Genomic DNA, 24200 nt, shown 5'->3' on the forward strand with positions numbered 1-24200 from the left:
GCGTGCCTTGCAAGCGCAAGGAGTCAAGTTCGCCCCCCCGGAAAAAAAAAAAAAAAAAAAAAAGAAAAAAAAATTTCCAATAACAGTGATAATGACCATCCTAGCATAAGGACGGTCGTAGCAGGCTGCAGAAGGCCCTCATATTGACCACAAATAGGTATAATCACGTGCTCTCCATGGTGCCACCTGGGCTCTAATTTTTTTGTTTGTTTGTTTGTTTTGCCAAGTAGCTCTGACCCAAATGCAGAAACAGAAATTCTGCAGAACTTTGGGAGGATGAAAAGCCCGCAGCTCCTCAGAATGGGAGTCTGACTTTGCCACGAGGGCACTCGGTGAGGGGACAGCAGCCAAGCCTTGGCCACCTCTGCCTCACCTGCCTTCTTGTCAATAGCTGGTGACAGTTCCCCGAGTGATCATGCCAGGCACCTTGGTATATTTCTTCATATCACCAGATAGATTACGGGGCCTCTATTGATTTTGTGTTTTCACGTGGAAAGATCTAATCTTAATCCTCCATTGTTCATTTTCCTTAACCTTTTAGTCAGAAGTTCGGGAGGCAACCCGCCAGAATGGAAATGGTTTCAGAGGCACGTTGACAGAAATATATGCCACAGACTATTTTATTGTATGGGGTCAGCCATATTTTTTGAACTAATAATGATGATAGAATTTGTATGGTGCGCTACCGTTTACAAAGCACTTCTCCATATTCACTCATTTGATCCTGATGGCAGTCCAGAGAGGTGGGAGTTACTTTGTTTACCGTAATTCGTTCTCTGAGTCTTTCCACAACCTGAATGATGATTATTGTCTGCTGTGTCACAGATGAGGCACCTGCACTGTCCAAGGCGGTGGTGCTGCAGTCAGGGCTTCAGGCTCTCGAGTCCAGACTCTGCCTGGTGTCACCTCATAACCTCGGAGGCAAGAAGTGGACCTTCCACTGTTCAAGAAGTGGACCTTCCACCGTTCATCTCTTTATCTACAAAACAGGTCGGGGCCGGGGATTTAGCTCAGCGGTTCCGCCGCCAGCCTCGCAATCTTAAGGACCCGAGTTCGATCCCTGGTACCAAAAACAAAACAAAAAGTCAGGGAGAGGATTTGCTTCATGTGTTTACTCATCTTCCATTCTTCCTGACTGTCTGTGGCAATCTACAAAACAGGTTGAAGCTCCCTTTCTGGGATTTTGTAAGGATTAATGATGATGTGGACAAACTACCTCCGTGGTACCTAGAAAGAGAATCAATGAAGCTTTTGTAATTAAGATAATAATTATATTAATTTTTTGAAGGTGTGATTTGACGGGAGGGTTTTATGCCAAACTTCTCTATTTTTTTGTGCAGAAGAGAAATTAGAATCTTCCCTGTCCCTATCTCTTCCCTCAGTTTATAAAAGCTCTGTGAATGACAGGAAGTCAGGAGCTCTCCAAGTGAACACCCGGCAGTCTATTGGTGGAAGAGGTGGAGTACAAGAGCCGCATGAGCATGGACAGCCGTGCCTGGGTGTCGCCTTGCCTAAAACAGGGTCCAGCCAGTGGCCTGCGAATCATGTGCAAAGGCACAGCACCTGGCCTTGGAGGTGGGCTGTGGACCCCTTGGTCGGGCACTAAGAAAGGCAGGTGTCCTCTCCACAGTGTAAAACAGCCACACGTGGAGCAGTGACAAGGATGATGGGCTGGAACCAGAAAAACAGAGGGTCTGGACTCTTATTCCCAGCCTTGCCACTCACAGGCTCTGAGGCTTTGAGCCGGCCCCTTCCTTCATCCACTCTTCAACTTTCTCCTTTTATTTTTATTTTTACTTTTTTATGCAAGTGTTGGAAAGGCTTACATTTTTCTTCTTTTATTTCATTAGTACATGTTTCCTAGTACATGATGTTTACATTCAGCTTAGGGAGTGGGTACATGTACTTAACACATTTGATTGTATTCCTTTTCTTCTCCCTCTGTCAGTCTCTAGATCCCATTTTTTATTATTATTATTATTATTATTATTATTATTATTTGTTTTGGATTCATGTTTATGACAAATAGTGATTACATTCATTGTGGATAGTTGGTACATATACATGACACTTCTTAATTTTTTGTGTCCTTTTCTCTCTCTCTCCCCTCAATATCTTGGTTCCCCCCTTCCCGTTTGTAAAACATATTTTCCAGTTTCCTTTTATTAATCTTTTATTTTGCTCTTTATTTGTACTTTGGATTACTCAAATGAGAGAAACCATATGGAATATAAACTTGTATCTGATTTATTTTGCTTAACATTATGCTTTCAAGGTGTACTGATTTTCCTACAAAATGTGTCAAATTTATACTTCTTTATGGCCAAGTAGTATTGCATTATGTACAGAAATAACATTTCTTTATCCATTCATCTGTTGGTGGACACACAGGCTGCTTCCAAGACTGAACTATTACGAATTGTGCCGCTATAATCATAGGTATGCGAGTACCAATGTAATATGATGTCTAACTCTTTCTGGAAGATAACTAGAAAGAGAATAGCTGGGTCAAATTGGAAGTTCTACTTTTAGTTTGGCAAGAAATAACCATACTGTTTTTCACAGTAGCTCTAGTATATACATTCCCACTAAAAAGGAGGACTGGCTCCTTTTTCACTGTAGCCATGCCAACATTGTTATCATTTTATTTCTTGATGACAGCCATCCTTTCTGGTATAAGATGAAGTTCTAGTGTTGTTTTAATTTGCATTTCTCTAATGGCCAGAGATGTTGACCATCTTTACATATGTTTATTGGCTAATTGTACTTCTTCTGAGAAGTGTCTATTAATTTCACTTGCCCATTTTTTGACTAGGTCTTATATTTTGCAGTGTCTAATTTTTTTTAGTTCTTTATATATTCTAGATATTAGTCCTATATCTGGAGAATAGGAGGCGATTTTTTTTCTCCCATTCCAAGTTGTCTCTTCACTCTGTTTTGTGTGTGTGTGTGTGTGTGTGTGTGTGTGCAGAAGCTTTAAAATTTGATAAAATCCTATTTGTTGATTCTTGCTCTTATTTCTCATGCTATTGGAGTTCTGTTCAAAAAGTCTGTATATACCCATGACTTCAAGAATTGTACCTATTTTGTCTTCCAGTAGCTTGTTTCTGTTTTAACATTTAGACCTTTGATTCATTTTGATTTTAGATTGCTACAGGTGAGAGATATGGGTCCAATGTTCAATCTTCTGCATATGGATAGATAGTTTTCCGAGCATCATTTGCTAAAGAGGCTATCTCTCCTCCAATCTATGTTTTTGACAATGATCAAGTAACTGAATGTTTCTAGACCTGTTTCTGCATCCTCTCTTCTATTCCATTGACCTACAGGGTTGTTTTTGTGCCAATAGCATGCCTTTTTTAAAAAAATCGCTGTGGTTTTGTCATATAGCTTCAAGTCAGGTTATTGTGATGCCTTCTCTTTTGCTCTTGTTGCCCAGAATTGTTTTTGCTACTTTAGGTCTCTTCTGGTTCCATATGAAATTTAGGAACATTTTTCTGTATTTTCATGATGGTTGCTGTAGGTATTTTGATTGGGATTGCATTAAATCTACATGCTATCTGTTTTGGAAGTATGGACATTTTGACAATACTGGTTCTACCTATCCAGGAACAGGAGTTATCTTCCATTTTCTGATTTCCTCCTCAGTCTCTTTATTTCACAGTACTGTAGTTTTCATTGTAGAGGTCTTTCACTTCCTTAGTTAGGTTCATTCTTAGGTATGTAACTTTTTCCTTATGCTATTGTAAATGATATTGTTTTCCCAATTTCTTTCACAGTGAGTTCATAATTGTTGTACAAGAATGTTGTTGGTTTTTGTGTGATGGCTTTCTATCCTGCCACATTGTTGAATTTGGTTCTTCTAGGATTTTTTGGGTGAAACTTTTGGGTCTTTAAGGATCACATCATCTGCAAATAATGATAATCTGACTTTTTCTTTTCTTATACATATTCCTTTTATTTCTGTCCCCTGCTTGATTGCTCTGGCTAGTGTTTTGAAGAACTATGTTGGACAGGAGTGAAGATAGTGGGCATCCTTGTATTGTTCTTGATTTTAGAAAGAAAGCTTTCAATCTCACCCCATTTAATATGATATTGGCCATTTGGTTGGTTATCACTGGCTGTCATATTGAGATAAAGCCCTTCTATAATTATTTTCTTCAGAGTTTTTAAAAGTCATAAATGATTGTTGAATTTTGTTAAAAGCTTTTTCTGCATCTATTGATATGCTCATGTGGTTTTTGTCCCTGCTTCTATGTGGTGTACTATATTTATTGATTTGCATGTGTTAAAACATCCTTGCAACCCCAAGATGAAACTTACCTGGTCACAATGTATGATCCTTTTGATGATTTGCTGCATTCAAATATTTGCCAATCTCTTAAATGAGAATTTTTGCATCTACATTCATTAAGAAGATTAGCCTATAATTTTCTTTTTTGCTTGGGTCTTTGGTTTTGGGAGCAGAGTGATACTGGATTCCTGGAATGATTTTGGAAGCACTTTTTCCTTTTCAATTTCATTGCAGAGTTTGAAAGAGGACCCTTGTAATGTCGCGGTTCCGGGTTCATGGGCTTAGTTATTCATGGATTTTTCCTTAGAACCTAACTAACAATTGTTCACATAAACCCTTGAAATTTTGTGGAAACTGAAATATCCTCAACAATTTTTGTGAGTGGGGGATAGCCAATCTGAGAGTGATAATCAGTTCTCCTTGCTGCTGATTGGCTGCTGCCCTGAATCCTGTCTTTGGCAGACTCACCAGCATTCTCGGATCATAAGAGATTGCTGTACCGTGTGTAGCTATCTCCAGTGTTCTTGGTGTTGTTCTTCTTAAAGCCCTAAAATACCTAAGATGCAGACAAAATGCCTTGTACTTTCTAAGGCTTTATTACTACAATATTCAATTCAATTACATCACATAACTGGAGGAGACATAAGATATTTAGAGTTTAAACTATAAAAATAGGCATTTATAGGCAGTTTTCTGACCTTATGTAAATTCACGGTTTTTCACAATTCACAGGTGCTCTAGGAATGCAATCCTGGTGAATTTCGGGAGTTCACTGTAGTGTAGAGTTTCTCAAAGAATCCTTCAGGTCCTGGGCTCTTCTTAGTTGGCAAGTTTTTTATTACTGCCTCAATTTCATTGCTTCTTATTGGATTTTTTATGTCTACTTGTTTTAGCTTTGATAATCTGTATGAGTCTAGGAATCTGTCCATTTCTTTAAGTCTTCCAACTAGTTGAAATACAGCTTTTCACAATAATTACTATTTTCTGAATTTCAGTGATGTTCATTGTGATTTTACCTTTTTAATTCCTAACCACACTGATGTGAATCTTTTCTCTTTTTATTTTGGCAAGTTTGGCTAAGTTTACTTACTTTGTTTATTCTAAGAACCAGTTGATTTGTTAATTCTTCGTATTTTTTTTTAGTCTCAATTTCATTAATGTCCACTCTGATTTTTAAAATTTCTTCCCCTGGGTTTGGTTTTAGCTTTGATTGTGGTTGTTTTCCAACTATCTTGAGGTTCATAATTAGGCTATTTATTTGAGCTCACTTTGTTTTTCTAGTGTGAGCATTGGTTGTAATAACCTACCCTCTTAGTACTGCTTTCACTGTGTTCCATAGGTGTTGGTGTGCTGTACTGGCATTGTCTTCTGATTTGAGAAATTGTTTAATCTCTTTGTTGATTTCTTCTATGACATACTGGGTGTATAGGAGTGTGTTATTAAGTTTCCAAGTACTTGTAAATTTTCAGTGATTTCTTCTGTGATTAATTTTTACTTTCAATGCACAGTGGTTTGACAGTAAACGGGAAATTTTTTTTATTTTTGTACTTATTTAAGCAGACTTGTAAACTAGTATATTGTCTATTTTAGAGAACATTCCATGTACTGCTGAAAAGAATATGTTGTAGTAATAGCTATTAATAACTATTAAGTACATTTATTCAAAGGTGTAGTTCAGCTCTGATATTTCCTTGATGATTTTTTTCATTTAGTTGATCGGGTTGTTTATGAAACTGTGGCACTCAGATCACTTACTATGATTATGGTGGTCTTTATTTGTTCTTTTAAGCCTGATATTATTTGTTTTATGAAGATACATGCTATGGTACTTGGTGCATCTATACTAACAAGTGTTCCTGTTGCATTGTTCTCCTAACTAGTGTGTAGTGATCTTCTTTACCCCTTCTGATAAAAACTTCTGATCTTAAACTTTATTTTGTTTGAGAGTCAAATTGCTACTCTCTCTTGCTTTTGTGGTCCTGGTGCATGGAGTATTTTTTTTTCCATCCTTTGATTTTTAGCTATGAATATCTTTTTGGATTAAATGAGTTTCTTGAATGCAACAGATTTTGGATTCTGGTTTTCCATCTAGTCTGCCAGTCTATGTCCGGAGGAATTGAAGTCATTAGTATTGAGAGTTATCACTGAAAGGTAATGTTTTATTCCTGACATTGCACTCTTTTCTGTTGATGACTTTGTTTTTGGAGTTTTGGTTGTTTGTTTGTTTGTTTCCTTACCTTGCTTGATGTATTCATTACATCTGAATTTTTTGCGTTGTTGTTTTCATTATCTTTGTCTGGGATATTCTTGAGTATTTCCTGGAGTAATTGTTTGGTGCTCATATATCTCTTAAATTGTTCTTCATGAAATGTCCTTATTTTTTCATAATTTGTGAGAAAATTTTGCAGGATATGTTAGTCTGGGTTGGGAATTGCTTGCTTGTGGTACTTAAAATACTTTACTCCAGGCTTTCTTGGCCTGTAAAATTTGTGTTGAGAAATCTGCTGTAATCCAAATGGGTTTGCCTTTATACTTGAGTGTTTGCTTTTCTCTGATAGCTCTTAAGATTCTCTTTTTTTTGGTTGGACATCTGGAATTTTGACTAAGAAATGTTAATGCAGAGCTTCTTTTTTCATCATAATTAGTTGCTGTTCTGCAAGCTTTGTTTACCTGTAAGTTGAAATCTTTCCTCATACTTGGAAAGTTTTTTATTATGATTTCTGTAAACAAATTTTTTTATTCCATGTGTACTGTCTTCTAGTTTGTAACTCTAATTAACCTTAAGTTGGTCTTCTTAGCCTCATCTAGTAGCTGTTGGAATACTTTTCTTGTATTTTCACCATTTTTAAGATTTCTCTGAGTAGTTTGTTTCAGCTTATGGTTTTGTCCTTGATTTCAGAAAGCCCATCTTCATATTGATCATTTCTGCAATTTATGCATTCTATACAATTCTTATCTCCAGTATTTCTGTCTGATACTTTTCATGGAGTCTATACTTTAGTAAATCTGTCATTCATGTTTTGAACCGCTTTCGTCAGCTCTTCCAAATTTTTGTTTCTCCCATATCCACATCAATTTTTTTGTATGATAATTCCATGAACTTTTGGGTCATGTCCCCTTCAAACTTGTCAGTTTCTTTCCCTCTTCTTTAATCAATTCATAAATCTCTGCTACTTGGTGTTTGCTTTTCTCTCCATTGATGCTCCCTGTACCTCTCTTGAGAGAGTTAAGAGAACTTGGGATCCTTTTGTTGCTTATTTTCCCATGACCCTCCCCTTTGTATTTTTTATATTTTAGGTACTGAGGTCAAGTAGAATAAGAAGAGACTGCTGATATGAAAAATCTTCTTAATTTCCTTCCTGTGATGCATTTATGGCTTTTTGTTCAGAGATAGCGTGCTTTCCTTCAGGTATATAATTTAAATGGTTTGGACTCTGTCACTCTGTTGTGAGAAGAGAATTACTCCTGGCTATAACAGTATCAGCAGATCCAATACTACATCACCTATACGTCTTAAACATTGCATTTACACTTTCACCCTTTATCGATACTCTTTTATGACCTGTACTGTCTTGTTATTAGCAGTCAGTCTGTGATGTTGGAAGGACACGGCAAGGGAAGAGATGGAGAGATGGGTGAGAGAGAATGTAAGTCCGCAGAGGAAGAGGTCGACAGGTGTTAAGGCCTGTATCTAGATGTCCCCCCAAAGCCCCATGTGGTCATAGAGGATCATGGATGTGTGACGTTGGGATTAAGGGTGCCCACTCTGGGTGTGAGCACTACCTGCCGGAAAGGAAAAAAAGGAGTGGTCTTATGAGGGAGTTTTAGTGTGAATGACTTCAGCCCTCCCTCTGGGATGTGCACTCTATGACTTTAGCTCTCCAGACTGACCCCCACTGTCACACTCTCTCTTTCATAGCTTCCTCTGATAGCTAATGTCACAGAAACAAACGCATCCCTAGCATCCCATAGTGCTGCCCTCCCTTTCTTTCCCTTCCTATGAGAAAATCTTCTAGTTTAAATCCTGGGTCTCGTCTCTGAAAAAGCCTAAATTCCCTGACTTCTTCATCTTGGTACATGTTATTCTCCATCTGAATGGACTTCCTACTCAAGACTCCCATTCTCTGCTGAGCTCATGTTGCCCTTCCCAAGGCTCATCTCAAAGGTCCCCTCCTTTGAGAAGCCTTCCCTTGCTGTCCCAAGAAGAGGAAGTGTGCCCTCTTTTGGCCCAACAGTGCACTTTCTAGGACAGAGCTTGCTAGTTAGTATGTGCCTCTTTTGCAACTCTCTGGCTGCCTATCCCTCCTCCTTCTTCCTGCTGTGCTGTGTGCTTCTCCAAGAAACAGCCAAGGCCTCATTGTCTTGGCATCCCCGCACTCAAGAACACTGCCAACACAGCTTTTATTATTCTGTTTCCTTTACTCCTAGACTCAGAATATTACAGAACATTGCAAAGGGCATGATGTTCTTTCTGTCCTCCAGCCTCTTCATTTGGCTCAGAAACATGCCCGGAGAGGTGTAATGATTTACCGGAGGCTGAGCAGCTCTGATGAAGCTGAGCTGTGAGTCAACTTCAGACTCTCTCCTTTCAGCCCAAGCCTGTTCTCTTGATTCTACTCTTGACTCAACTGCATGTGCTGCTCACCTACAAAGTCCCAGGCGAGGGGCAGTGGAGTTGGTGTGACAGAGACATAGCTCCTGCTCTAGAAGCGAATGGTCTCTCAGGGAGGCAGAGATGCGCATCCACCTTGCCTGGTGGACGTGTGACCAGGGAGGCTTGGCCGTACCAAGCATCTCCTGAGTGTGGCACTGAGCCTGCTTGTACCCTTCCAGCAGCTCTGCTGTGCCCTCTTCTGCCCTGAGCTGCCTCCTGTCCCTGGCTCTAAACCCTTTTCTCTGCACTCTTAACTGTGATGGCTGCTCCTGTCCGCCTTCTGCCCCCCATTTCGGGTTTACCTTGCTCCCTTTTGGCACTTTGGAAACAGGATCTTTCATAATCTTGAGGCTCTCTCCAGCTCTGTGCCCTGATAGAGACTCACTGCTCCCCACCACCACCCTCCCACCATTCCTCCTGTGAATCTCAGCAACCGCTGTGAAGTTCACTTGATCGAGCAATCACAGGGACTCTGCCCTGCGAAAACTTTCCCTGAGTCTCCGGGTTGGTTTTCTTTTGGACAATGAATCTGCTAAAGGACATTGTTCTTGAGATGATGGTTTTCAGTGCAGCAAAATTGTAACACCATTTGCAATTGCCAAACCTTGCTTTATCTAAAATGCCATTAGCACAAAGCTCAGGTAGCTTCGTAGATCCTTACTTTTTGAATAGTCTTGTGTGGAGTTTGCTAGAGCCTCTACCTTATGATCGGCGAACCGGATGTTTCCATGGAGCTAATGTGTTACTGTTAGTAGTAAGTCTCTTCCATTAACATCACAGGAATGAAGCTTTCTCCATCTTCCCACCAGAAAAATCTGGAATGATCCAGGCAATGAGCTGAGCCTCTTGAAAGTCAGGTGTATCCCAAGAGGGACTGGGGATAGTCAATTTGCTTGCGCTTTCTCCCAGGAAGCATGGGGTAAAAAAAAAAAAGAGCAAGGAATTTGCAATCTGTGATGCAGGGTTCAGTTTCTGGCTGTATCCACTTATCTAGAGAGGATGTTTGCTGATCTTGAGCTTCAGTGTCTACCTTTATAAGAGGCAAGGTAAGAATACACATATCCTAGGTCTCTCATGAGAAAGGAGAATATAGATGTGCTAGCTCCGTGCCACAAATGCTGTCTAGTATTTTTTTTTTTAATGTCCTGCTTATAGAGGAGGTGGGAAGAAGGGGCAGCTGTATCCAGCTAGTGTAATGAATCTGTCAACTAAGTCTAGAAGTCTGTTGGCAGAGTTTTTTGGGTCTTCTGTGTAAAGCATCACATCATCAGCAAATAATGACAGTTTAACTTCTTCCTTTTCTACCTTTATCACTTTTATTTCTTCCTCTTGTCTAATTGCTGTGTCTGATGTTTCCAAAACTATATTGAACAGGAGTGGTGATAGTGAAAGAATCATACCACAGAGATATATGCTTACCCACGCATACAGCAGCACAGTTTGTAGTAGCTAAAATATGGAAGCATCCCATTTGCCCATCAACTGGAGACTGGATAAAGAAGATGTGTTTTTATATTTATATAAAATGGAGCGCTACTCAGCCATAAAGAACAAGAAACTAGAGACATTTATGGCTAAGTGGATGCACACTGAGGCCATACTATTAAATGAAATTAATAAGTCACACATGAGTAAATACTAAATAGTTTCTCTGGAGCAATAAACTAAAAGTGTAAATAAGGGTCAAAATGTATATGATATTGTGTATGTTTGCTGATCTTGAGCTTCAGTGTCTACCTTTATAAGAGGCAAGGTAAGAATACACATATCCTAGGTCTCTCATGAGAAAGGAGAATATAGATGTGCTAGCTCCGTGCCACAAATGCTGTCTAGTATTTTTTTTTTTAATGTCCTGCTTATAGAGGAGGTGGGAAGAAGGGGCAGCTGTATCCAGCTAGTGTAATGAATCTGTCAACTAAGTCTAGAAGTCTGTTGGCAGAGTTTTTTGGGTCTTCTGTGTAAAGCATCACATCATCAGCAAATAATGACAGTTTAACTTCTTCCTTTTCTACCTTTATCACTTTTATTTCTTCCTCTTGTCTAATTGCTGTGTCTGATGTTTCCAAAACTATATTGAACAGGAGTGGTGATAGTGAAAGAATCATACCACAGAGATATATGCTTACCCACGCATACAGCAGCACAGTTTGTAGTAGCTAAAATATGGAAGCATCCCATTTGCCCATCAACTGGAGACTGGATAAAGAAGATGTGTTTTTATATTTATATAAAATGGAGCGCTACTCAGCCATAAAGAACAAGAAACTAGAGACATTTATGGCTAAGTGGATGCACACTGAGGCCATACTATTAAATGAAATTAATAAGTCACACATGAGTAAATACTAAATAGTTTCTCTGGAGCAATAAACTAAAAGTGTAAATAAGGGTCAAAATGTATAATTGATATTGTGTAATAGGAAGAAAAGGTCTAAAAGAGTAGAGGAAGTAAGAGGGGTAGGGGAAAGGCAAAATGTGAAAAGTAAAACCATGGAAACAATGTCTTTGTAAACAGGGAAGGGTGGAGCGGCTGAGGGAAGGGCTGGAAAATGGGGAAAAAGAAGAACCAAAGTAAATGATGCAAAGGAAGAAGATGCCAATGATGAACGTAACTATATTATATACCTAAAATGTACCAATAAACTTATTAAAGATGAAAAGAGATGGGGTGACTGGGAGAAGGTGGTGACCTGAGTGGTGGAGATAACTCATCAGCTGCCGAACAGTGAGACTCCTGGACTAGGGGGAATGAGCAGGGCCTGGTGATAGGCCTCATAGCCACAGCTCTGGGACACAGACAGCTGGGACTTGCCTCGCTCAGAAAACAAGCACGGCTGATAGAGGGAGCCTGAGGACTGACTTGGGGCAGAACTCGAGCTTGCCGTGACAGCAAGGTGATCCAGTGCCCAGGGGGAAGGGGCCTGGCTCAAGGGAGCAGGTCAGAGCCCAGGCAGACCTGCTGTGCCCTGGGGAGGACTCCAGGCTCCCTGTGGCATGGGTGGATATCACACGCTGATCAAAAAAACAACTTGAGAATGGTAGGTGGGCTCTCAAGGCCAGGATCCAAAAGCAAGGTTGTAGGAAATACTAGATTCCACCAGATGCTGTGCTCCAGAGAACATGGAACCACGGAAGGTCTTAGACCATTTGACATATGTTATTTTCATGCTTTTGCAGCAGTGGGGATTGAACTCATGTACATGTGCTAGTCAAGTGCTCTACCACTGAGCTTTACCTGCTGCCTGGCCCTTCTATATTATTTTGAGACAGGGTCTCATTAAGTTGCCTGAGCTGACCTTGTACTCATGATCCTTCTGCCTTGGCCTCTCAAGTAGCTAGAATCACGGGCGTGCCGCCATACCTGGCTTTGTCAGACACTGTCAAAGATGGATTTCAAGGAAGAGAGACCAGATGACCATCTAGCAGGCTACTCCTGCTGGGATAATGGGGTCCAGAAGAGGGGTTGAATGGACATGCACAGTCAATGTGAAGTGATCAGAATTCTCCTCTAAGGATGGCTACAGGAGGCTCACCTGGCAAAGAGGTGACACAGATAGCAGGTGACACCTGTCCCTCACTGCAGCATAGAGGCAGGCCTACCTCGCATACCCGCTTGCCCTTGAAGTGAAGAAGCCCAGAGTCTGGGACTGTGAGAAAGGGTGAGCTGAGAATCCAGCCACCTGGCTTGGCCCAGACAGGCCCCAGGGAAGCGCAGGACAGGGTCACAGGTGCATATTCCCCAGCCGACTTTCCAGCTCCTCTGTTGGGCCTCAGCTTCTTTGTAGAAGGGTGGGCTGGTGACCCCTCTTGCCCCTGAGAGAGGATCATCAAAGAGGTGGTCCAGAGAGAGGGCAGATCAGCTTCTACTCCTCGCCAGCCATGGACACAAGACTATTAATATTCCACTAATGTGAATGTAGTGCTCACCAGATGGAAAGCACCATCTGAGCGCTGGCTCACTTGTTCCGTTACAGTGTGAGCCCCATCCCTGCTCCCTGGGTGAGGATACGGCAGCTCAGAGAATCAGCCCCCAGCCCAGGGACCCCAAGCTACGGTGACAGGACCAGGAGCAGTGACTAAGGCTTGTGCAGTTCACCACAGAAACACTGTATTCTAACCTCAGGTACACACAACAGCATTGTGTAACAGCTCCTCTCCCCTGCACAAAGGATAAAATGGAAGGCAGACATATTCCACTACTTGGATTTTTGCAGGGTTTTTTCTATGCATATAGATGAATACATATATTTACATAACCAAATTAGGCCCATAATGCATGCATGATTTTACACTTTGCTATATTGAATTATTACTAAAAACTATGGCACAGGAAACCATGGAATAAAATATAGATTCTACAACATTATTGTAATGGCTCTAGAGCTCACATTCATAAACTGATACTGACTGATTCAGAAGACAAATGTAAAGACTCTGTCCCTGTGTGTCTTTGAAGACTCAGTCTTCAGAGTGTGTCCATGATCATTTGGCCCCCACATTTCCTTCTGTAGAGACCACACCTAGTCTCGTGTTATTGGAAATATAGATTTGTATTTTTCCCTTACTATACATAATGAACGAAGGACACCTTAGTCCCTGTTTACTACCATGAAAATTTACATCTTTTGAATTTCATTCTTATATATGGCATTTCTATGTTGAAGATGTGAACTTTGACTTAAAACATCCTTGAATCAAACACTCAAAGTATTTACATGAACCTGTTTCCTCAAATCCTCGCCAACATAACTGCCCTTTCAATTAGTGCTAATCTGATGAGAGGCAAAAGTGATCTTGTTTTAACTTGGATTTCTGTGTCTATATAAATGTGTGCATTCCAAAATGCTTTGTGGCCATGACATTGCTGGGAACATACAGTAGAGAGAAAGCAAAAATTTCCAACAGTACAATAAAGTATAGGATAGGGGACAAGACTGTTTTCTCCCACCCAAGGCTCTTCTCTAAGGTTTCCATTTTAACATTACTTCACAAGGCAAGGGTTTGATTTTCTCAGCCTGTGGAACAGCAGTGGCGAACCTTTTAGAGCCTTTCAGTGATAACAAACAACCCACTGTGGCACGCATGCTATAGGTTCGCCGCCACTGTTATACAATGCTTGGCATGTAGCAGGCCCTCAAAAGATTATTTACAAAACGAACAAGCAGCTTCCTGAATATTATACATTTTCTGTGACACAGAAACATCTACGTGTGTACTTTACACAATAATAAAAATGGGAACTTACCAAACCCAACACTGAAAAGTATCTTTGACGCTTTTTCATTTCAGCCTTTTAATTTCATTTATTCAAAAATACCACATAGTGCCACATAGTTACTAAACAGGGTCCCTACTGATGGAACATTTAGTTGCTTTCTGTTTCTTGCTATTGTTTATGAGTTTTTTGTATTTTCTCTTCTGGAATTGCTCTTTCATGTTCTTTGCAATTTTTCTGTAAGACTTTTGCTATAGACAGGAGCTACATTCAGGATAATAAAACTCCGTTTATAATTTATACTGTCGTCTCCTAATTTCCCATGACCTTTTACAAAATGAATTTTGTTTTCCATTTTTATTTTTGCTTTATGGTAATTGAGCCAGGGACTCCACGAAAAGGATGCTACCAATGAACCACATCTCTACCTCCTTCTTTTACTTTATTTTGAGAAAGGGCCTCTCTAAGCTGCTGGGGCTGACTGTGAACTTACAAACCTCCTTCCTCATCCTTGAATAGCTGGAATTATAGTTGTGCAACACTGTACTTGGCTCCGTGGCATTTTTATATATAAACTGTCATGAGGTTTAGTCTACCCTTATTTTTATAAATATATAGTTTGCATTTTGTGTTTTACTTGTGGCACTGAAGTGACACACTTTCTAACTCCCCATGAATTTTCACAAATATGTGACTCAATGTGAAATATGATTTATGCTATAAAATTGAGGTTATGATTGGAATTACATTAAATCATAAATTAGGTAAAAATGATTATTTTTGTAAGGTTGGACCCTCCCTCTCTCAATTTATTCATTTAGTTTATACCATTTGACAAGTTTTCCTGGTTCTGTCAGTTTTTTCATCTTGTTTTTATTCCATTAGTATGGTGTTAAGTTTATTCTTGGATATTTTGTCATTATTGGTATCATTAATGAAATCTATTTTCCTAGTAAGTTTTCCAAAGGGCTATTTATAATAACATAAAAATGTCGATGTGTGTATATTTAAAATAACCTCCTTAATTTTCTTATTAGTTCTTACTGCTTCTGAAACGTATTTCCCATTAGAAAATATTGTCTGTGTACATTGATGATGTTCTCATTTTACATTGTGAAAGCTGGAGCCACTAATGTCAAGGCCTAACAAATTTTATACACACACACACACACACACACACACACACATACACACACCACGCCTGGAGTGAATCTGGTGCCGTACATAGTCTTGACAATAAGAATTGTCACAAAAGACCCTGTCACAGCTACAACCTCACATAAAGCCTACGGTGATCTTACCCAGAAAATATTCTGCAAGGATGTCTGTCCAATATCTGTTGCTCAATCTTGGATTGTTAATAATTCTTGAACACCCTTTTCATTCATCTTTGAAGCCAAAGATTATTGTCTTTGAACAACTTATGTCAGCATCCTCATTTTCCCTTTGAATGTTTTATCTATCCCCTATGAATACACTCATGGTTTCCACGACAGGTATTTTCCACACTGCAAGACCTCTGCTTCCTGCCAAATGAGAATCATTAGCTGTGTGAGAGAGGCTGTTTATGTAGGTGGACGACAGTTAGACACCGGATTTCTTTTTCTGTGTTTGTTCACAGTGTTGCCTTAAATTTTAGAGCATTGCAAAGGGAATGAGGCAGTAGCAGGTGCCCTGAACTCTCATTTCCATGAGGATACCACTCAGTGTCACTGCTAGGATCCGTATTAGCCATTGGTTTGGGACAGCTGTCCTTCATCGTGCAAAGGAAATATGACTACCCATCAAGTTTTCAAATAGTTTCCCTTGAAGAGACTGCTGGATGTCAGTTGTCTTCCTGACATCCAGTATGAAGGTTTCTCTGGACTTAATTGCATTCCAAGAATCAACTTTACTTATAGCTGTGTTTGATTAGCTAATATTTAATTTGGGAATTTCTGATTATCCATGGGAAAGATTGGGCTGCAATTTGTACAGTTTTTTTTTTTGCTGTTTTATTATTCTAGCATTGAAATGTGAATTGAGAAACTGATTCAATTATGCTCATGGGCTTATCTCGGGCTGCTAATGCCCTTTCCTCCAATGTGGATGCTCACCTTCTCATGGTGGACTCCACTTACTTTCTCTCATCTTGCTAACCACACATGCTTCCTGCTAGCCTTTCTCCACCACCCCCATTGTGTCACTCCACACCTGCACCCCAGCATGATCCTACTATTCTTTGTTTGTCTGTGAACCTTTTCACCCACAGGGACAATCATGCATGCATATTTGAAAAGGTTTCTGAATCTCCAGCATTCATTTGCAGGACGTAGCATGTGCATTAATAACTCTCTGCTACATGAAAGAAGTCCATGGTACAATTTCTCTTTAAAATCTGCCAGTGAAACATGTTCAAAGATATATGTGTATTCATATATACATATACAAATCTTTGACTTTCTCTGTGGACACTTCCTTGCCTTTTTTGGACAGTAAAATGGAGATAATAATCACCTTGCCATTTTGCACTTTTAGTTGCTGTACTGGGACAAGAGATGTAGAAATAGTAAAGCATAAAGCAAAAGAAATAATCACAAAAATAATAACCGTCAGATGTTCTTTGATAGTAACCATAAGCCATTGCACACTGAGCATTCACGATGTTCCAGGTATATGGAATTATCAAATATATCTTTCATAACAGCCCTCACTTTGACATGTGAGTGAACTGAACCTTTGAGAGTGTATGTGACTTCTCAGGGTTAATCAGCTTGGCAAATCATGGGGCCAGAATCGAAACCAAATCTCTGAATTCAGAGTGCACTATTTGAAAACCACTCCACATTGGCTTTCCAGTAAAAGCAGTATGTTCCACTTAAGAAAGAGATGAATAAGCACATGATGACGATTTGGTCAGATACTTTATTTCCCAGGTGCACCTTGGTTTAGAGCCGAACAGAAAGAACGAAAAACTATAGTATTTAGCCACCATGTTGACTTCTCCATCATTTCCCTTTGTTTTGATGAAAGTGGACCTTATCAAGTGAGGTTTCTCATCTTTAGATTATGCTATGTTGCTTTAATCTAAAGGGATAAATACAGGCCACATGATGGCTGACGACCTTTCTTGCTCTTTGTACACAGATGGGAAATGGCACAAGACAGGCAAACGGAAACAACTTCCCCTTAATAACTAAGTTTCGAGATTCTCGAGCTTACTCTGAGCTATAGGTGAGCGACTCTGACCTGTAATCTGAAATGCGGTAGACCTCACGGTTCCCTGCCACCCACCCAAAGGTGAGGTGCAGGAGAGTTGCAGAAAGTACAGTATGAAGAAAGACAGCTTGGCATTTCCCCCCTGACAGTGTGCCTGCTTATTCCACTGCCTGCCATTCCTGGCTGTTCCCCACTCCAGGCTGTGACCCCAGTGTGAGTGACAGAAGTGGCACGAGGTTGTTCAGAAGATTAAAGACCCAATTCGCCAGAGGCCGCTGCCTTGCAAGAATATTTAGACATTTTCCACCTGGCAATCATTAATATTCTGCAGCAAAGAATGAACAGAAAGCCTGTTCAAAAAGGCTCCCTCTTCAGATCTCCGTACCTCGGGAGATAAAGTGAATGTGAGGGTTTTATTTTGAAATTAAATATTCATTAGATTGGGTTAGAGCTATTACTGTTCTTGAGAATAAAACTGGATTTTCGCTTTGTTTTAAGGTGACTACAGTCACTTTACTTAAGAATCAATTTCTGTACTGAATCAGTTCAGGGTTAACTCATGGTGTGATTTTTCTAATAAAATAGACACAACTTGGAATTGAATACAGGAAAGTTCAAGGTATTTTACAGAAGGTGCATGGGCAACTTGACATTATCAGAAAGAAGTGCTACAGAGTAGAAAAGAGACGTTTGTTGGGCCTCTGGGGGAGGAGGTCTTGCTCTGTTCATCTGTATCTGTTCCACTGCGTCTGTCTCTTAGTTTTACTTCCCTAGGCTGTAAAATGGAGGGCATGTTTCTTTTCCCTTGGGGTTTCTATTCAAATTTGCAAATGGCAGCCAGAAAATGAGTGGTCCAGACAAAGCAGGGGTCCAGAGTGGTCATGCTCGTATTCGTATTTTAACACAAGTACTGAGAACTGGTCGCTCAGTGGCTTGACAGCTCTACATCTGTAACTCTTTTTAATCTTTCAGGCACCATTGCTTCCCTTTTCCTTGAATTTCAACATCTTTAAAAAGCTTTCAAAGCTTTGAAGGTTGATTTCAATGAATCCTGTTTTAATTCTAGGCATTTTTCCTACTGTCACTCTGAGTAAAACAAAAAACATTTACTGTCAAAACAACAAGGGTTTGCTCTCAAGCACAGAATGAAGGCAGATATGTCTGCCTGACTTATTTTGGCATACGCCTAGCAGTTAAATAGGATACCTTTTAATTTGTCACTTCTTTAAGATTCATTTAGCCTAGCAAAGTAAATCACTAGCACTAGTTTCAGCTAAACTTGAACAAAATGGGCAAAAGATTTATTCTTGCACACACACACACACACACACACACACACACACACACCACTCTCAAGGTGCCAATTAAAGAAGCAACTGTATATTTATTTACCTTAAGATAGTAGGAACTAATGGATTTTTACCTTTACTTTAATCTGAAGGAGCTCAGGAATCTAAATTATGACCAAAGATAAACTAGAGGTCTGGAAAACTGACATAGGGAGACCAAAGGTTTTAAACGAGTTTTGTAAGTCTATTTAAAACCGTGAATATCCAACTGTTTTAAAAATTGGAATCAATTATAAGTAAAGAGACTCAAAGGGGAAACTACAACTCTTCCATTTGCTAGCAGGGGAAGTTAACCTCAGTATCCTACATACTGGCAATGGCATGCTATTCCTTTCAGATTCTTTAGAAAATTAAATGAGGCAACGGATAAGAAGTGTCTAGAACCTATCAGACACATACAAGGCTGGATTAAAGGTTTGTGTTTATGAAATCAAAAGGATAGATGTGGGTTTTTTCACATCTCAACGACCTGTGGTCACTGTCTATAAATGGGTTAATTACTGAATGGATAAGTGGGTTTAGCTATAAAAGGAAATAAAAGTCACACACATATACATGTATACATACATAAACACACACACGCATTTTTTGTTCTTCAATACACATAAAAGTAAAAACTTCAGCTTCAGACCTTCAAACAAATGTGAACATATAGAAAATGTGAAGGAACAAAAATTCTCCTTCCTGAAGACCCTCAAAGCAGAACATTTTAAAATGAAAGACGAACCCCAGGACGGTCTAGAACAGTGATGGCGAAGCTTTTACACTGACCGCCCAAGCTGCAGCCCACAGCCCACTTATTCACGGCAAGTGCCGACACTGCAATGAAACCTGAATATCCGCTGCTCAACTGCTGGAGCAACTTGGCTCGTGTGTCGACGGAGAGAGCTTTTTGCAGGCCCGCTGTGGCACCCGTGCCATGGGTTTGCCACCACAGGTCTAGGTCAACCTTGGTTTCCCAATCTAGTCTAGCAGATTTTTAAAAGAAGCTACCCATCCAGAGAGGGTCTTCCCTATGTCTAAAAGTTCCATGCCACATGTGGCCAACCCCTCACCTACACAAGGCTTGTTGGTCTTATCATCTTCCTTTCTTGCTGTGGCTACTTGTCCAAGCACAGCAAGTGCCTGGATTCAGCTAAGGGTGAAGGGTGAAGTGATCTCATGTCTCAGCAGACATTACTGTTTCTAGCTCAGGGGATGGGAGGCAGAGGCCATCCTCTGGTCAGATGGAGACTCCAGCCGAGATGTCACCCTCTTCAAATCCATCCTGATTGTCCAGTGGAAGCTTGTGGAACAAAACCAGGCTAAGCTCTTGTTCTCAAACATGTTTATTTGTAACAGTTTTACATGGCGTGTTACAGAAATTAATGGAAAATTTCTAAAAACTTCGCTGTTCTGTTGAATGCATTGTACATAAAGTTAAAAATAATGTGTCCATATATGTTAACAAACTGTCATCTGAGGTAAAGTTAAAGTAGGCCTAGAAATGTACTGCAACAGTCATTTTCTTTCTCATCTTTATTAAAAAAATATGTGTCAGAACGCAGAAATTGAAATGAACCAAACCCACAGAGTAAACATTTTTCTTTGAAAAGAAGGTGCCCGGTACGTTACATGATGGGGTTTCAGTAGACGCTGGAATGAATACGAGCTATCAAAAAAGTCTCGGGGCATGTAAAGATTGAAGAGCTGTGGGGAATGGGGACAGAATGACAGGTGGCGTTTCCCTGGTTTCAAAATTTAAAGTGACAAATTTAGTGCTAGTGAAGGATAAGGAATTAACAGTTGTACACATGGGTTTTCTATTGATCTAACCAGAACTGTGCAGACTCCCCATGCTCTTTTGGTGTTGGCACCTCAGCTCTTGTTTGGAAATGACACTGTATTCCTGGGATAGGGTACAGTGATTCTGGGTTCATCAAACAGTGCTTGGGAAAAAAAAGCAGAATTCTGCCAAAGAATATAGATGGCAGTTTCCAATGTGGACTTTATTTCCCTCACCGGAATGCATCACACCTTCTCAGCTCAGACCTAGCTACATATTCAATCGTGTTCCGTGACTAGGACAAGACCACTGGGCTGTCACCTTCTGCTCTGCAGTTAACTCCAGGCAGTGTACCTGATACAGCAACGTCATCCAGAGTTCACCGTGCACATGTCAGAAGCAACCCCAGGTACGGGGTAATGGTGTGGCTCTTCAGGACAAACTCAAGACAGCTGCACTGGGGGAGAAGATAGCACCACTTGTAAAGAATCAGAATTACAGACACAGCAACAGAAGCAACCTCCCCGCAGGACTGCGTGTCTTACCCTATCTCCAGAACACACCACTGAACTGGCTTTGGGACAGCCCTCCTGCCTCTTGCACCTTTCCCTCTTCTCCTTCAGGTGATGGGGTTGCCTTGACATAAATTGCATGCACCTTCCCTGGGAGAAATCTTGTGGCCCAACATGTGACCGCTCCAGACATCACTTGCTGTTTCTTAAGACTTTCCACATTAGGATAATATTTACATATATTCTCTAATGAACATTTGCTTGGTTTATGTACTCAGAGAAAAATTAGATTCCAATGGCCTGACTGTATAAAAGGTGGTCTTCAAATAATAACAATCACTTTGATGTATCACTTTGCTTTTGTCTTCTCAGGTATATAATCTTTTTAAAGTTGATCTTCCAAATCCTTTTCGTTTCTATTGATATGAAGAGCCTAAGGATACAGGCCTATTTAAATCGGCCATATCAATGTAAATTCTACCTTTCAAAGTAATAATGATTCTCCCCGAGTCCAATTAACTATTTGATTCTTGAAAGTTTGCTTCTCACTGTTAAACCACTGTTTACTGTGACTGCATAGGAACATCAGGAAAACACATTTGGCCTGTATAACAATTCTCTGTAGGGCAAAAATATATAGATTCTTTATGAAAATCATGTGCTAAACATACGAACTGAACACTGCATTTTTTGTCCCATAAATGTAAAAATGGGAAGCTTAAACCCTTCTGTTCCACATACAAACAGTCCAGTGACTTATGGGCAGGTGGGCGGGAGTGGAGAGGTGGGAAGGTTTCGGAATCTGTAGGCCAGGCCTTCTGAATGGGAATTCCCTCTTCCCTGTTCTGCACACAGGCTGTAAGGAAGGGCCGGATTATGGAGTCCCACTCCCCTTCCAGTTCTCTGGCTGCTGATTGGCCAACTGCTCCTGCCAGCTGTCCCTGAACTCCAGCTTCCTACCATATACTCCAGAGTAACATCTGGAAAGTGAACCATTCATTTAATTTGTCACACCTTGCACGCAATCTGCTACCTTCTCTACAGTGTAATGGCATTATTAAAAAGCATTTTCATTAACATTTATATTTACAAAAAAAACTGACAATCTTTTTCATTAGAACTCCTTAAAGCCATTTCCCTTAAATATTTAAAGAGTTTAATGGTAAGGTTTTTCTTTTGAGTTATAAAATAAAAATCCCATTCAAATTTTCTGATGTACAAAAAGAGATAGAGATGGACCATTTTGACCACAGAATCAGTTTGTTATGCTGAATGTGTATGTTACCATTGTTCCATCAGAAAGCCAGGTTTTAAGATCCAAAACCATATGACCAGAATTGTACCAGAATTATTTGGCAAATGACTTTTCTTTGAAAAATGGCACGTGGAGAAGACACCTGTCTGCATAGTATCACAGCAGCAAAGTATCAGAAAAAAATAAAAATATTATTGTACTCAGAGTTTAGAGCTTCATAGGAAATTAGATGCATTTTTCATCTTTTTCATCAATGGGATTTGATGTCCTTTCCTACTCACAGAATGAACATTTGAACCGAAAACTGTCTTTCTTCAGCAGGGTGCAGAGTACATGGTTGTTTTGGCAACATTCTTGATCATAATGAATAATCAACCACTTATTTGTCTTGTGATTTTAAGTTAATCCACTTGGTAAGAGGCTTTTTTTTTTCCAGTTAGATTTCTTCACCCATATTAAAAAAAAAAAAAGTCAAAAGCAATACAAAATTTGTACACCCATTAATTTTCAAACATGACAAAGGAGGGAAAGGGGTAGAGAAATGGCAGACCAGGCCCTGGGAAGCAATGACAAACACTGTCATATGCCAAAAGGCATATAGATGATGACACTGTGGTCCCAGAGGAACCCTTGCTTTTTGCCTAAAGAAGTCAGCGTCAACCTTGCTGTAATTCTTGGATGCCTGTCACTCCAAATCTGCTGTCTCTATAGTGGCCAACAAGTGGAGAAAACAAAGCAGAATTAGGATTTCCTATTCTGGGTCATCTTAAACCCAGCTAGGAGAGCTTAGAATATCTTTCGGGTAAGCATTTGCTTGTTTGTGATTTAATGTTGGGTGCGGCTTTTTAAAATACTTTTGTGGGTTTATTATTATTTTTTCTTTGTGCTGCCATATATATATATATATGCATATATTTATGCATATATATATATATGCATATATATATGCATATATATATATATCTGCCATTGGTTGCCAAAAATGTTGTCCCTCTTCGAAATGAGTTCCACTGGGCAATTGTGAATTTCTCTGTGGAATGAGATGAGGTGGAAGAATACAAGAGAGCCTGTCGGGATGTGATTTCCATGCCAGTCTTGATACACCCACCGCCAACTTGCATCGATGCTATTTCTTAGGTCTGTTGATCTGCGCATAGAGAGGCTCTGGCTCCTGTGGACAGAGGGACAAAGTGAGGCCTGTCCTTTTCCACAGAGGAAGAGGGGTGTTTACACACAGCTTTAGGGAGGCGGGTCTGAGATTAACAACAAAGGTGACAGTGGATGATGGATGACCTTGGGCTAGTTTGGGATGATTTGATCATGCATACCATTTTGGCAAAATCTTTATCACCAAAACAAAGATCTACTTATGCAGTTCTAGCCTTGGTTGTCAAGCTGAGACTGAATTCCCTGTTAGAGAAATAGCATGGTACAATAGAGAGAGCTGGATACACCATGTACTATGGGCAAGCGATACTCTTTCTGAGCCTCAGTTTCTCCAATCATGAACTGGGAATACTACTGTTTATCTTCTAGGATTCTTGAGATAATTAGAGATAATTTGTAAAAAGCATCTAGCTCAGCACGTGGTAATAATAGGCCCTGGTAATGAGCCAAGTGGACATTTTCCCAAGACAGTTTAACAAACATCTTCTTGGAGACCACTGATACAATATATCATGCTTTGTTCCCAAGAGCATCGGTGACTGGGTGGGCTGCTGAGCAGCACAGACAGGAAGAACCTTCATGCTCAATCAAAATCTCTGGGATTTGTTTCTATTCAACCAGTGTTGGGTTTGGCCAGTCCTTCGCCTGTGTGCATGGGGCTGCCCTGGGACACATGCAGGGATTAAGCCACGACAGTGTCCAGTTCACACTGAGATAGGCCAGCAGATCAGATCCACAGCCTCTGTTAGGCAGGCACAGGCCATCAGCTAAAGTTGACCTTGGTGCCGTCT

General features: G+C 40.1%; 1 protein-coding gene and 1 long non-coding RNA gene across 11 annotated transcripts in view; one reads left to right on the top strand and one right to left on the bottom strand.

The window, feature by feature from the left end:
• The window catches only part of LOC104847968, a 47141-nt gene that overhangs the window by 14513 nt on the left and 8428 nt on the right, over positions 1–24200 (top strand). The window lies entirely within an intron of this gene.
• Dab1 (DAB adaptor protein 1) overlaps positions 23153–24200 on the bottom strand; it is a 768539-nt gene continuing 767491 nt past the window's right edge. For all 10 annotated transcript variants that reach the window (XM_010603631.1, XM_010603632.1, XM_010603629.1 and 7 more), the window contains one exon: positions 23153–23413. Coding sequence is in view for 1 of the 10 variants with exons in the window: in XM_010603626.1 (XP_010601928.1) it covers positions 23369–23413 (45 nt within the window). In the remaining 9 variants the exon portion in view is untranslated. The remainder of the gene's footprint in view (positions 23414–24200) is intronic.

The sequence above is a fragment of the Fukomys damarensis genome, unplaced genomic scaffold (genome assembly GCF_012274545.1).
Source record: "Fukomys damarensis isolate Sample0158 unplaced genomic scaffold, DMR_v1.0_HiC HiC_scaffold_23, whole genome shotgun sequence".
NCBI lineage: Eukaryota > Metazoa > Chordata > Mammalia > Rodentia > Bathyergidae > Fukomys > Fukomys damarensis.